Source organism: Tiliqua scincoides, chromosome 3 (assembly GCF_035046505.1).
Source record: "Tiliqua scincoides isolate rTilSci1 chromosome 3, rTilSci1.hap2, whole genome shotgun sequence".
Lineage (NCBI taxonomy): Eukaryota > Metazoa > Chordata > Lepidosauria > Squamata > Scincidae > Tiliqua > Tiliqua scincoides.
Genome location: NC_089823.1, coordinates 17,733,184 through 17,749,194, shown reverse-complemented (window position 1 = coordinate 17,749,194; position 16,011 = coordinate 17,733,184). Strand labels below are relative to the sequence as shown.

Genomic DNA, 16,011 nt, shown 5'->3' with positions numbered 1-16,011 from the left:
CCCCTCCTTGCATCTGGCCTTCTTAAGTAGCCTACTTCTAAAATCTGGTGTGCTCCCTGGGGCATTTGGTGGGCTGCTGTGAGATACAGGAAGCTGGACTAGATGGGTCTATGGCCTGATCCAGTGGGGCTGTTCTTATGTTATGCTCTTATGTTCTTAAAATCAGGAGGTTGCACAGACACATCACAGCTTGTAGCCTGTGATGGACTTTTAACTCCAGAAATCTGTCCAGTCCCCTTTTAAAAGCATCCAGGCCAGATGCCACACACACACACACATCATGTGGCAAGGTGTTCCAGAGGCTAAACACATGCTGGGTAAAGAAATATTTCCTTTTGTCTGTCCTAACTCTCCCAACACTAAATTTTAGCACATGTCCCCTGCTTCTGGTGTTGTGTGAGAGGGAAAAGAATATCCCTCTATCCACTCTCTCCATTCCAAAGTATAAAGGCCAGACGCTATCACCAAATCCTGTGGTAAGGAGTTCCACAGCCTAATGACACCCTGGATAAATAAATATTTCCATTTGTCTGTCCTAACCCTCCCAACAATCAATTTTAGCAGACATCCCCCAGTTCTGGTGTTGCGTGAGAGGGGAAAAAGCATCTCTCTATTCACTCTAGCCATCCCATGCATGACCGGGAGCACCCAAGACAACAAGAGACCTGCATCCTGGTGCCCTCCCTTGCACCTGGCCTTCTGAGGTAGCCTACTTCTAAAACCAAGAGGCTGCACAGTCCCATCATGGCTTGTAGCCTGTAATGTACTTTCAACTGCAGAAATCGGTCCCTTTTAAAAGCATCTGGGTCAGATGCCATCCCCACATCATGTGGCAAGGCGTTCCACAGACTAATGGCACCCTGGGTAGAAAAATCTTTTCTTTTGCCTGTTCTCCCGACCCTCCATTTGAGTCCCCTGGTTCTGGTGTTGCGTGAGGGGGAACACCCCTCCATCCACTCTCTCCACCCCAAGGTATGGAGGGCAGACGCATCCCCACATCCGGTGGCAAGGAGTTCCACAGCCTAACGACACCCTGGGTCGAGTCCTTGCCTGTCCTTCCCACACTCAACTGGAGTGGGTGCCCCTGGTGCTGCGCAGGGGGTGCCTGGTGACGACGCTGCAGGCTGGGGCGTGCGCTGGGCTGCCTGGCCGGAGTCCAGGACCGGCGGCCGGGCAGGGGAGGCGGCGAGCCGGAGACAATGGCTCCATCGTGCCCAGCGGGCGCTCCGCCTCCGCTGCCATCACGTGCGCAGCCAGCCCCTGCTCTGCGCACGGACGGCGAGGCTGAGCCAGGCGCGGCGGGCGAGGGTCCGCGCTGCTCCAGCCTTCCTTCTCCCGGCCGCGCAACCATGAGACGCGCGCTGCTGCTGCTGCTGGCGCTCCTCTGCGTCTCCGGGCAGCCGCAGGCGGGCAACACCACGGGTGAGTCCTGGGAGCATCTCCCGCCCGGGGAGCCTCCTGAACGTCTCTCCTTCGGTGGGCGCGGAGAGGTGGGTCCGACTGAGAGCCCGAGCATGTCTCCTCGGAAGTAAGGCTCCTTAGAGTCAGTGGGGCTTGCTCCCGGGTAAGTAGGGGTAGATCCGCAGCCTCAGGCAGTGTGGGTAGGATTGCTGCCTAACAGCTCAATTCTGTACATGTCTACTCAGATGTAAGTCCCATTGTAGTCAGTGAGACTTACTCCCAGGTAAGTGCATAGAATTGCCACCTAAGTCTCATTACAGCCAGTGGGGCTTACTCCTAGGTAAGTGGGATAGGTTTGCAGCCTAAGGCAGAATGTGGATAGGATTGCAGCCTAAATCTCATTATAGTCAGTGGGGCTTACTCCTAGATGGGGATAGGATTGCAGCCCCTGGATAGGATTACAGCCAAAGGCAGAGTGGGGATAGGAATGCAGCCTTATAGTCAGTGGGGCTTTCTCCTAGATAAATGGGGATAGGATTGCAGCCTAAGTCCCATAATAGTCAATAGGGCTTACTCCCAGGTAAGTGGGGATAGGATTGTAGTTTAAGGCAGAGTTTGGGTAGGATGACTGCCTAAGTCCCAGTATAGTCAATGGGGCTTACTCCTAGGTAAGTGTGAATAGAATTGCAGCCTAAGGCTGCAATCCTATCCACACTTATGAAGGAGTAAGCCCTACTGACTATAATGAGACTTTCTTCTGAGTAAATATGCATAGGACTGGGCTCAAACTCCATGAACAAGTCACTGGTGTAGAAGGGTAGATCTGGTCTTTAAAAGGGTTGCCTTAAAAAAAACACACACACAACTCTAAATCAGTGGTTCCCAAACTTTTTGGCACTGGGATCCACTTTTGAAAATGACACTTTATCAAGACTCACTTAGTTTTACAAGACTTCTTAAAAAAAAAAATATATATATATATATATATATATATATATATATATATATATATATATATATATATATATATATATATATATATATATATTTACATGTAATAACCAAATAAATAAAGATGCTCCAACATTTATCTCCTTGTATTTACAAATGCTTGTAAACTGCAGGAGCTGATTTTAGAAAAGCCTCAGGGTGTGAGGCAATTAGTCATCTGATCTTTCCATCACCTATGTGTTTATTGGAGGCTCTGCTTGGCTGCTGTGGGACCCACCAAAAATCAGGTCGCGACCCACCAGTGGATCCTGACCTACAGTTTGGGAACCACTGCTCTAAATCATTATAGACTTTTGTACCACCAAGGCCCCACTGCAAGTCAGAGGCTAAGCCCAAGATATTTGGGAGCAGCCCTTATATGTGTGGTATTTTAAGACATGTGAGAAGACAGTCCCCTGCCCCGAGGGGCTTAAAGGCTAGAAATTGGCAGAAGAAAGAGAACCAGGGTAGTAAGTGAGGAATATACATTCTTTTAATCCAGGCATGCTTAGACTTAATTACCTTTGGGTATGAGAAAGGTAATGGACATGTCATTTTAGTTAAAACAATAAAATGGTAACCTTTGTTCCTCCATAAAGGGATGGTTGTATGGCTGTGGCCTTGAATCCACTTTGTGTACAAGGCAATGCTCTCTCATACTGGTTGCTAACAAATTTAGCATAGAACGTGGTTAGTGAGGTTTGTTTACAGCTATAGTGTTTGCATCAGAGATTCACGACTATGTTTATAGTAACGAGAATGGCAGCATCTTCAAAAGGCCTTAAAATAGAGTGAGGGCTCTATTGCATCATGGTCCTTGAGAGTCTCTTGGGAAGAAGTTTGACTTTGACCACCCCTGTGAACAATCTCTGCCATATCCAAGCAAAGTCCAGTTTGTACAAACAAAGCTTGTTGTCCTGAGGCTAAACACTGGAAGTGAATCCAGTTGATTTCCATGTAAGGCTGCTGCAGCCTTAAGCATATTTATTAGGAAGTATGTGCCGTTAAATTCGAACCTTTTCCTTTCTAGAGCCATCCCAGTCAGACAGTAGAATGGGCAATCAGAAATGGTTGACTGACAAGCAGCTTAGCAGCCCAGAGATTAAATGTGGCCCCAGAACCATTTTCTCTGGCCTTTAGCACCAAATAGTGATCAAGGTGTGGTAAAGGGTTTTTGCTTGCATATCTGGTTTTAGGAGAAAGAATGAATGTGTTTATATAGCACTGTCAAGATGCACAACGTATTACAGAGTAACATCAGTAAGAAAGATAGGCTCCTGCCCCTAGGGCACTACAGTCTAAATTTTGAGGGAAAGCTAGTGGAGGAGAGGAAAGGAAAGAGAAAGAATATCTGTGCAAGTTCATTTACATGTACTTAGTTTTCATATGGATGCAATGAAATGCTACCGAATTTTCTTTCTGGAAAGACAAGAGACTGTTGCCAGTCTATCTCTTGAGAAAGTTTCCAGGAAGTTCATTTAGGCCACCAAACCCAGTGCAGTAACTTCCTCCCATCCTAGATCTGGTGTTCCATGCCTGTGTAAAGCCTCTAGTGCTTGCTCCAATTTCATGACAAAGCACAGGGATTCATGAGGGTTTTGCTTGTACAGCCTCCAGACTATTGACTGGAGACTAGGAAAGCCCCTGAAAATATTTAAGCTGGACTTCTCTGTTCAAGATGGTCCATCCTTGTATGAGAGCATGTGACACTCCATTCGGGTTGGTTGGGTTAATGTGGGCGAAGAAGGCAGTCCTGTGCATATTTATACAGAAGGAAGTTCCACTGTAATCAGTGCAGCTTACTCCCATGTAAGTGTGTGTAGGATTGCAACTGAAGTCCTGTAAGGAGGACATTAGGGCTTCATGCTCTCTCACCCTGACCTATAAAGTGGCCTCTCTTGCCCCTTGAGAAACTTGAGGTGAACTGTGCAAAGTTTGGTGTGTGGTTGATACAAGCAGTTGAGTTTGATTCTTGACAATCTAACAGCCCCATCCTATCCGCACTTTCCTGGGAGTAAGCCCCATTGACTCTAATGTCAACTTACTTCTTACTAATTAGTTGACTAAAGTCAACTAATGTCAACTTACTTCTGAGTATACATGTATAGGATTGGGCTGTAAGTAGCCCTTCTGTTCTGAGTTGTAGTATCTTGGGATTAATCTGGAAAAAGAGAGGCATCCTTAAAATAAATGGCGTATTTGCACCTAAGGTGTTTTATGGCCTTTCCTAGAGAGCCAGTCTAAACTTTTTGCTAAATGCAGTGATGCATGCCAAAAACAACCACGACAAATCTAGTTCCCAGCTCCATAATATCTACAGGCGCTTACCACATGTTGTGACATCACAGCATTCCACACTTTCCCAGCCCTTTGCCATCAGCAGCCCATTACATGGAGCAAACAAATACAGAGTGCTGTATTTGAGATCTTGGCAAGTAGTAGACATTGCAAAGACAGGAGAAAGAGGAGCTAAATGTGCAGTGTCTGTTTTCTATGACTTTCAGTGTATATGTACTTTAATATTTGCTGGGATATCAGTAGCTTTGCGTGTTCTAGAGAATTTCATTTGGCAAAGAACAATTTACGTAGGCAACAAATCTTGTGCCTGTCGAGAAGGCAGTGTGGCACAGTGAAAAGGAAACCCTTTGAAGGCAATTGGGAGCTAGGGCTGCAATCCTTATGGAAATGGAAAAGGTGCAAAAGAGAGCGACTAAGATGATTACTGGGCTGAGGCACCTTCCTTATGAGGAAAGGCTACGGTGTTTGGGCCTCTTCAGCCTAGAAAAGAGACGCCTGAGGGGGGACATGATTGAGACATACAAAATTATGCAGGGGAAGGATAAAGTGGATAGAGAGATGCTCTTTACACTCCCACATAACACCAGAACATAATAACCAGGGGACATCCACTAAAATTGAGTGTTGGGAGAGTTAGGACAGACAAAAGAAAATATTTCTTTACTCAGCATGTGGTCGGTCTGTGGAACTCCTTGCCGCAGGATGTGGTGATGGCGTCTAGCCTGGATGCCTTTAAAAGGGGATTGAACAAGTTTCTGGAGGAAAAATCCATTATGGGTTACAAGCCATGATGTGTATGTGCAGCCTCCTCATTTTAGAAATGGGCTATGTCAGAATGCCAGATGCAAGGGAGGGCACCAGGATGCAGGTCTCTTGTTATCCGGTGTGCTCCCTGGGGCATTTGGTGGGCCGCTGTGAGATACAGGAAGCTGGACTAGATGGGCCTATGGCCTGATCCAGTGGGGCTGTTCTTATGTTCTTAACTACAATTCCCAGGAAGCCTTGCAGGTCTCTTGTTATGAGGTGTGCTCCCTGGGGCATTTGGTGGGCCGCTGTGAGATACAGGAAGCTGGACTAGATGGGCCTATGACATGATCCAGTGGGGCTGTTCTTATGTTCTTATGTGTAAACATGCACAAGATTGAACTGCTGTCAGTTCGTTTTCGTTCTTCAGTTAAACTGGATTTCTACTCAGACAGGAAACATGTTTCCTGTTTATGCTTTGTACCAATTTGTAGTGCAAACCGCATGTCATAGTATACCAAGTATCCTGGCCTGATAAGGCTATTATTTGGGTGCACTGAATAGTCAGTGCATAACGAGTGCGTTTTCTTGCTGAAATGCTGTTAAGACTGGCAATGCTGCTACATCCTGCCGTCTGAGCAGGCCATGCCTCCGCTTCTTGTTCCTGTTCCTCCAATGAGGTGGAAAGGTTATGAGGTGCTGCGAGGGCTCGCGTAGCACAGTGGGCAAGATGCTGGACTGTGAATCGGAAAGTTCTGGGTTCACACCACACCTGCCATAAAACTCTATGACCTTAGGTCGATGCACTCCGCCTCCTTCCACATTTTGTAGATCATGAAAACTCCATGGTAGATCATTATTAGAAAGATGACTGAGATAATGAATGGGAAGCACTTTGAATGCTCTGATGTACTGTATAAATGCTAGATATAATGAGGACTGTTGAAAGATGGGGTGACTTTTTCAAAAGCATCCATTTTCCTAAAGGGAAAGGCCATAACTCATTGGTAAAGCACATTATTTGTATACAGGTTTGATTCCCGGCATTTTCAGGTTGGACAGAGAGAAATTCCCTGACAAGTAATGTCTCTAACACTGAGTAAAATAGATTAATGCTCTCACTTTGTAAGGGTAGTTTCATCAGGATTGAAGGACATCCTTTTTTCCTGTAAAAAAAGGCAATACAGTGATGCCTCGCAAGACGAAATTAATTCGTTCCACGAGTCGTTTCGTATTGCGAAAATTTCGTCTTGCGAAGCACGGTTTCCCATAGGAATGCATTGAAATTTAATTAATGCGTTCCTATGGGCAAAAAAAGTCAGAACAAAGTCAAATTTGGTTTACAAAGTGTTTATTAAGTGCTCTTTAAAGGCATACATACTGTACAGAGGATTTCAAAAATTTCAAGCACAAAACTTCAATGCATCCTGGGTATTAACGGTTGTGCGATTTAAAACAAACAAAAACAAAAAAAAATGCAAAAAAAATTTATCTTGCGAAGCACGGCCATAGAAAAATTCGTCTTGCGAGTCACCAAAAAAATCGCAAAACGCTTTCGTCTTGCGAGTTTTTCGTTGCGCGAGGCATTCATCTTGCGAGTCATCACTGTATTTGCCTATTAAGAAAGCATTAACCTTTACTCTGAATAGGCTTTGTTTGCCTTGAGTTATGTTACTAGTGTTCACTGCATTGTCCCTGACTGGCTTGGATCACCCATGCAAACAGTCTGGGAGGCGCTGCTGTTAGTCTGAATTGGCTCCTCTTGCCCTTATTTACATTGGCATGTAACTAGATTGGATTGGCTACATAGCACTGTGAAATCATCATTGTCACTATGAGGTCATCAACCAGCTGGGATCATGCTTGGAATGAGGAATAATCCCACCAGAAAAAAAAAATTGTGCCAAAGCATTGATGGGGGAACAATAGCAGCAAACAGTTCTGAAAAAAGCAGGGAGCTGCATTGGTGGGGGTTATTTTGGAAAATATGTCAGCCCTCCAATATTACTTTCAGCCTGAAAACCAAAACAGGCAAACACTTAGGCACAGCCCTAATAGTTATTGATGATAGAAACAAGGAATGTTATATTATTTGAATGCTGTGCCCATCATGCCAAATGAGTTGCTTCACTGGTATGTTGGCAACCTTCAGTCTCGAAAGACTATGGTATCGCGCTTTGAATGGTGGTTCTGGAACAGCGTCTAGTGTGGCTGATAAGGCCGATTCGGGAGTGACAATCCCTTCCACACCGGGAGCAAGTGCAGTCTGTCCCTGGTCTGTCTCCCTGGCTATGGGCCTTAAAAGGTACATAGAACAATGCCATTGGTGATGGGTTGTTGTGTGTGGAAAGGCCTATTTGATTACTATCTTGTTTGCTGGTTTTCATCATAAAGACAAAATTATATGCAAGCTTATTTGTCTGTGCCTGTGCTCCTGATGCTGTCTCCCTTCTCTGCTTTTAGAAACAAAGACATGCAGCCTCCACTGCTCAGCTCTGGAATAGCCACAGAGACTCAGCATGGGTGCAAGGCTGCTATCAGTCTCTCCTCTAGCTTAAAGAATCCTTAGCATGCAGCTTCTGTATCATACCATGGTTTTGTACGCAGCACTCTCTCTATGCTGGATCCTTGTGAAAGGCTCTTGTAACCCTTGCTGAGGGCTCCTGCAGTGGCAAGTGGATTGCCCAAAAGAACATGGCAGAAGTTAAAAAAAAGAGGAAGAGCCAGCATGAGAAAAAAAGTTCTCAGACATTTTAGTCAGTAACTGGAACCCATAAGGCTCCCTGAACAAGGTGGAGAATCCCCTTTTCTCCCACTTTGCCCATCTCTTGTCTTCATTTTTGTCTTCTGTAGCTTTGATGAGGGTTGGTTCCCCCTTTTATGCTGCTGTTCTCAATGCTGCTGATTCATGATTGGTTGAAAAATTATTGAGCTGTGAAACCCAAATCCTTTGTATCTATGATCCTATAATGAGCTGCTTTGAAGATCTGCAAAGACAATCTTTTTAAAATGCATACCTTAAGCATAATTGCTGTCTTTTCTGTACAGAGATTCAGTGCCTTTATTACTTGAATAATAGAGACCAATTCAACAGGCATTTTTTTTTCTCAGTGGTCCATGTAGGGAAAAGATGCACCTATTAAATTTCACTGCCAGTTAACCCATTTCTGTCCAGCCCACAGTTGTATACATTTGATCCCTGTTGCGTATATGCAACGTTGAGCAGAAATGGCTTAAAGTTGCAAGAGATCTGCTCTCCATTGCAGTTGGTTGCCAACTGGCCATGTGTCTCATGATACCTGAAGCGCACCAATGATGCAATATCAAGTCCAGCTATGACACTTGGGCTGTAATCCTATAACACTTACCTGGGAGTAGGCTCCACTGACTTCAGTGGAACTTATTTCTGAGTTGCCATGTGTAGGATTGGGCTGTTAGGCATTTCCAGGTATTTCTTTGGCTTTCTTTCCCTAAACAGATGCTTGTATACAGTGCCTTCTTGCCTTATGTTGGTCTTTATCTCAGAAACCTGGCAACGGCGCAGTGGCGCACTGCTGCCGGGCATGTGGAAATTGCAGGGTTTTAAGTTCAATTTCTGATCCACCCTTTTGGAATATCTCCAAGCTTCGTCAGGCATCTTAGATAATATTTATGGCATTCAAAGAATCTGTCGTCCTCTCTTCCGGCCCCTCATTGAATTCCCCTTGCTTCTGTAGAGGAATCTCCTCCACGAAAAGTTCCCTCATGATGAACTTTAAAAAAAAAATTGCCTTGTCAGTATTTGTCATGAAGAAAACCTGGCACATAAGTTCTGTCTCAGAGCAACTCCTCCAAACACCACAGTGTTGCCACGTGACCAGTGGCAGCTATGCAGATTTTTCTGTCTCGGACGCCTTAAAGCAAGACTTCTTTTTTATAAGGCAGACAACAGTATCTTCCCCCTTCTATATTATGGGCCGTGCGGTATAGCCCTCACTAAATTTAGTATAACTTTGTCCACTACCCTTAGCAAAGTATCATTTCAGTCTACGTCAGGCCTCTTAATTCCCAAATATGGGCTTGCCCCTGTATAGAGGGGGGAACTGGTTTACTGGAATCAGTCAGAGCACAGTTCCCTGGTTTAGATGTCACTGAAAATTATGGTTCAACAAAATAGGAAGTTTTGCACAGAAGGTTGGTTGGATCTTCTGAAATTGGGCCATAAATTGGCTCATTTTCGTATGACTAATATTTGAAAAGTTGAACCACTTGAAGAACTTTTGCTTCCTCAACCAACTCCATCCTTTCTTCCTGCTGCCCTTCATGCTTGGAACTGCCTCCCAAAACACCTATGGGATGCTTCCTCACTGGCTTCCTTTAAATCTCTTCTTAAGGCCCACTTTTTCCTTTAAGACGTTAACACTATATCTTACTCCTCTTTTCTTAATGTAATTAACATTATTATTAACATTATTATTATACCCCATCTTTCTCATGCCGAAGCAACTTTTACATGTAACTGAATGTAGAAGTTACTACAGTTAACTGAAACTATTGTATATGCTTCCCCTATTTACCCCACCTCCAGTCCCTTCCTTTCCTCTGCTGTCTCCCTTCTCTCAATGTCAAGATTGTAGGCCTCCCATGGCATGGTGTTTTCACTCTGCGTGAATCACTGTTCCATGCTGATTGCACTAACAATTGTTTTATTAATACCATAATGTGAATTAAACAAATATTTATACCCAATAACAATGTTTATGCTGTTGGTTTGATTTGCGTATATTGCTGTTTTAGTACTGATTTAGATTTTTAATTAAGGCCACAGTCCTAACCAACTTTCCAGCACTGATGCAGCTGTGCCAATGGGGCATGCACTGCATCCTGCAGTGGGGAGGCAGTCATGGGGGCCTCCTCGTATAAGGTCATGTTTGTTAACTTACCTGGGGGCTGCATTGCAGCTAGGTCAGTGCTGGAAAGTTGGTTAGGATTGCACTCTAAATTATTTTTGCTGTTCCATCTTTATAGATAGACTGGAATGGCTGAAAATATAGACTGAAAATGTAAAATAGCTGGAATGGCTCTGAGTGGGGAGGGGCTGCTTACACAGTGCATTGCAGTGCCTGCAGTACTTCCCCCCCACCCCCGTATCTATGCCATCGGCAGAAGCTCTTGGTCATCTCTGTTCTCATAGAGACCTAGGGTGAACATGCAAGAGTTGGTCTTGGGTTCGATTGGCATCTCCAAATCCAAGTTCTTGCAGATGATCATGAATGCTCCAAGCTCTGGGTCTTTTACCGCAGAGAAACAGTCCTGTGCAAATGTACTCAGAATCAGGCCCTATTGACTTCTGTTCTCCATTTGTCTTGTGTGAGACGGTGTGTCCTTGGTGATTTGTCAGATGTTTTGTACATGTATAGTCTGCATTATATATAAATCTTCAGCAGGTACCCAGAAACGAATCATGTTGGTCCTCCCTAGTGCTAAAGCTATTGCACTGTGAGCTTGGCTCCCCCTAGACAGAGTCTGGTTTTCAAACATTTGATGTACCTCCTGTTAGTTTTTCAGCTTTGAGGCCGGCTCAAGTCATGTAAACATTTAAATTGTATGGCTACATACAAGTTAATGTGACCCTGGAAACCTAGGGCTTTGAAAGATAGAACAGTGCAAGTATTTATTCTCATCTGTGTGTGTTTCTGTTTCAGTGAATTCCCCTGAAACCAGCTCTCCTCATCTTTCAAATTCTACAACAAGTAAGTCTTGATTCTGCCTTTTGTCCCTTGTATACACTTCCAGCTGTATCCTCCATATCCAAGGCGAATGCAGAACTTTTTAAAATGCAAATAGCCTGGACAATGTTAAATTCGTTGTGGGTGATCACATACTGGGTGGGGTGCACAAGGTGACCTGGGAAAGGACAAGCACATAGGAAAGTTTCTGGTCAGTAATGATCTGGAGGTGCATTCTGCGCATGGAATGGAGCATACAAAGAGCAGCATGATGTTCTTTTTTAGCCCTTGTTCTGGGGTTGCTTGCATTCTTCAGCATGCGGACCTGGATATACAGGTTGAGTCTTGGTATTTGCAAGGGTTCCCAGAACTCATGTGGATGGCAAAAATCACACTAAAGCAAATCCATTTAAAAAGCATTGTCCTTTTGCTCAGCGATTTTACAAACAGCCTTGCTGACGTTTTATAATGCACACAGAGGCAATCAGTCTCTCTCCAGGCGCTTAGAAAGGCTTCACTCCAAGGCAGCGACCCCTCCCTTCCCTGGGAGCCCAGCACAGGGAAAGAATGTAGGAAGTGATAATGACTTGCATTCTTTCACATGCTCAGAGGAAGGGAGGGGCTGTTCTAAGTGCCTGGAGAGAGAATGATGAATGGATTGTCAGCCGGCTGCCCGCTATTGTTAAACAACTTTCTTCCTTTAATTTAATTGGCCCTTTCCATCACATTGAGATAAAACAGCACGTGAAAAATAATTAGGTTATAACTGGACGTCCTGTTAAAATTACTTCTCAATTGAGCAGCAGCATGTGTGCATTGTTAATTTTTTTCCCTGTCCTTTCAAGGACATCACACATCATGCAAGGTCTCTTAATTCCCAAAAATTCCACTTTGTCCTTGGAGCAAATCTGAGATTGCGAGTAAATAGCGCAAGGTCACCCAGTATGTTTCATGGCTGATCTGGACATCCCGAGTGGAAATTGGGCACTCTCTCCCCTGCCACCCTGGCTGTCCATGATCAGTCAGTTAAACTAATTGCTTATTCATTACTTTTAAGCTGATTTAATAACTCCCACCTTCAGAGGTTTATATAAAGTGCTTCTATTAACAATACAGTCTGTTCTCTTTATATGCGAATTCGCTATTTCCAAATTCACTTAGCTGGTGGCAGTTCTTCCCCTTCCAGCTATCCTTACCTGCAATTCTGTTCTCGTTATCTGCTAATACTGTACTGGTGCTGCATCTAACAGGCATTCGTATTGTCCTGTGGAGAATTGCTAGACATATTTGTATCCACTCCAGACTTACCTCGCCCTCTTGACTTGGCAACTGAGCATCAGTTACAAAAGGTTGCACAAACAGCTTCAGGGGAAAAGGTGGTGCCCGACTCCGAAGGTTGCCATCCACCTTTGAAGTCCTAATGATGCTGAGGGAACCAACAACACTGTTGGTTCATGCTATAGCTTGTATTTCTGGCAGCCATACACAGGAGCAAGAGAATCGTGTCACCATAGCTGTGTGCAGGGTTGTAAACATTGCTTACAAAACTTAAGAGCAAGCACAGAAGAGCTAAACACATAAGTAGAGATGTTTGAAATGTTTTTTTAATTTGTTGAATTAAAATGCAAAATGCGGTGTTCTGTGTTCTCGTTCGCAGCTGGATACATGACTCCAGTGCTCATTACCTATGGACAGAAGTGTTTGAAAAATGTGCTTTGTATGATCCATGAAAACAAACGCCTCTACATATAAGAGGCACAGTCTGATGTTTCCTGTCCCTCCCCTCTTTCTTCCTTGTGGCAGGATGGGTGGGAAGAGCCAGAAGCTGTTGAAGGAGTGGGGCCAGTTTTGGATCAGGGCCATGGCATGGGGTAGGGGAGTTCATACTTTGCTTCCATGCTCTGACCCCAGTCTGTCTCTCAGCAACTGATCAGATTGAGAGAGAAAAATGCACAGGCACAAAATCTCCTCTGAGGCTAATAGCAGCTTCACGCGAGGAGGACATTTGGATCAGGGCCATGATGAAGGAGGTAAGGGGCTAGACTCTGCCCTGTGTGATGGCCCCAATCCAGATTACCCCCCATTGGGATTTCCAGTTGTGGAACTTCCTCCTTATGCCTAGTTTGGCCCTTGGTGTTGGGAAACTTGATGAAAAGATCCCACCGTCTTTCCAGACTTGAAAGAACTTTTGAACTGTCTTCTGAACTGTGCACTTTGAATATGCTGTGCTGGTTAGAACGTTAGACAAGGGAAACCCAAGTTCAGATGCTCGCTTGGAGACATATCTCATGAAATGACCTTTGGTATGTCGTTCACTTTCAGTAAACTTCCTCTTTGGGTTTTTGTGAGAATAAAATGGATGAGACTGAAGAGGAACGGGTAGCAACTTTTCTCCTTGGAGGAAGGATATATATGTAAGAAGTAAATAGTCCACCCAGCTCGAACCTGCCCTCCAGTGCTTCTTCCTCACCCATATGTTGCTTGCAGCCCCTCTCCCTGTGCTGCTTTACCCTCCCAGTCAGTCTTCAGGTTGAGCTTCTTGAATCCATGATGGTTGAGAGCTTCCAGCCCTGTTCCTTCCCCTGAGTAATCCCAGTGGGTCATGATCTGTGCTTTCAGAAACCTGCAGCTTTTTTTTTTTCCTTTTGGCTACATCCATCGCAAAATTATTTGTGCCCTCCATCCTTACTGAAATGCCACCTCCCACCCTGTTTGAAAAATACCAGCTTATGTGGTTTTCTGCAGGTTACCAACAGTCTCACATGAAAGGAGCATTTGGCTGGGAGTTGATTTCTGGTGGGTCTCTGAACTGATGAAATGTAAGCCTGCTGTGATATTCAAAGCTGGCCTTTTGCCTGGGATAGGAAAGTGTACCCTGGAAGTTCTCATCAGGGGAATGTAACAGAGCCTCTCAAGTGTTCACCACCCAATGAAATTCACTTTATTAAACTCCTGCTACTTTGTTATGCAGAAAAAACTCATTTTTAAAATCTTAAGAGGGTTTGGAACAGCATTGCCCCCCCTCTTGTCCTGATCTCTGATTTACTGATGTCAATTAGGATGATTCCACTGATTTTACTGAGCTTTTATTTGTGGGGCATTGGTCTAAACCAGGGGTGTCCAGAGTTTTTAGCAGGAAGGCCACATCATCTCTCTGACACTGTGTCGGGGGCTGGGGAAAAAAGAATTAATGTACATTTAAAATTTGAATAAATTTACATAAGTTTGCATAAATGAATATATTAAAGATGAACTTACATGAACGAATGAGGGTCTTGCAATAGCTCAAGGCCTATAAAAGGGCTTGCGTAAAGCAAGGCTGGCCTTTCCTTAGCTGCCACTACTGCACTCTAGATGTGAAACAGCAAGCAGTGGAGGGAGCCCTCATCCCACAGCTCACACGAGAGGTCAAACAGTTGCCCTCACGCTGACAGCAGTTGCGTCAGGCCAGTGCAGGCTCCAACAAATCTCCAGAAGGCCAGAGACTCATTGGAGACTGGGGACTCCCTGAGGGCCGCATTGAGAGGCCTTGAGGGCCGCAAGTGGCCCCAGGGCCGGGGTTTGGGCACCCCTGGTCTAAACATATAAATATTCTTAAAAATAAAATAGAGTGGTGGTTTCTGCATTTGGATCTAGAACAAAGGCATTGAGGGCAAGCTTCTCACCCTCCTCTCCAAAATATCACTCCACATTTGAATATTTCAACATGGATTAATTATCTTTTTGGGAGGAGCCACAACTAGGCACTCTGCCATGTGCAGGTTACAGCAAGATGCTCTGTAAGCAATCATGTTATGCATTTTACTTGCTAAAAACAAAGTTGCCTCATATGTTTCATACATTTTCATTTTTCTGTTTCAACTCTTTTCTCTCCCTTTGTTTTAGAATTCACCCAGTGTGCTTGTCTTGCAAAACAATCCTTTGCATGCGTACTTGGTAGTAAGCTATTTAGGGAACTGACTCTAGGGAAGTGTGCATAGGATTGCAGCCTTAAGCTTTTAGAATTCGAAATACTGTTTTAATCTATGCTGCTTTCTATGTCCTGTTTTGATCCTGATTCTTTATCCTGATGAAAGCTCAAGTTGGCAAAATGTTTGATTAATTGGGACCTTTGTGATTAACATTCCCACCCACTCACAAAGAGAAAATCTTATGGAAAATATTAAAGACTATATTTTTTTTTATCTAAATCTTAATTTTCTACAATGAGCACATGTAGAAGGAGGAGCAAGTCATGTCCTCTGGCCCCACCTCCAACCCTCCCATGCATTTGTCATAACCTGCAAGAGAGTAATGCACATATAAATGCAATCGGCGACCCTTAATTAGTCAGGTTTCCAGATTGTACATTCCAAGTCTTTGGGCACCTACACTGTGTGCGCCTGGGCTCTTTCATAGGTTACTCTGAGACCAAGCAGGGTCAGGGTCTACTGCATGTACTGTGTAAAATAAAGCATATTCTGTTGTTTAATGGAAGTTGTCCCTTTTGGAGGATTTACTTATCATTTAAAGTCTGGTCTGCATATGGTCAGTAGATGAGTTACTGTTCCTTCCTCTATTTGCATTCATTGTACCTTGCAAAGAGTGCTCACGGGTGTACCCAACCTTTGGTGATTTGGTAGCTGCTGTTAGAAGTGAAAATAGCAACTTTCTTATATCTGTTTCCTGAGGACAATCCACATAGGCATGGCAGCTAGAAAGTTTGGTGTTTGAAGGACTTGCCTTCAGGAGCCAATGCCTGTGTTTGTGGATCCTCAGTGTCTATCTTTCTTGCTCCCCCCCCCCCAATATTGTTTCACTCTCTGGTCTGTCCCATGTGGGAAAGTTCTAAGCAGCTAAGGGCCAAATTCTAAGGTGGACCAGCACTGAA

General features: G+C 44.3%; 1 protein-coding gene across 1 annotated transcript in view; it reads left to right on the top strand.

Moving 5' to 3' along the window:
• Positions 1-1,184: 1,184 nt before the first annotated feature.
• Positions 1,185-16,011, top strand: part of TMEM123 (transmembrane protein 123) — a 30,489-nt gene continuing 15,662 nt past the window's right edge. Inside the window, exons 1-2 of the mRNA XM_066620814.1 lie at positions 1,185-1,422; positions 11,118-11,165. Of these exons, the coding sequence (XP_066476911.1) occupies positions 1,200-1,422; positions 11,118-11,165 (271 nt within the window). The 5' untranslated portion in view covers positions 1,185-1,199. The remainder of the gene's footprint in view (positions 1,423-11,117; positions 11,166-16,011) is intronic.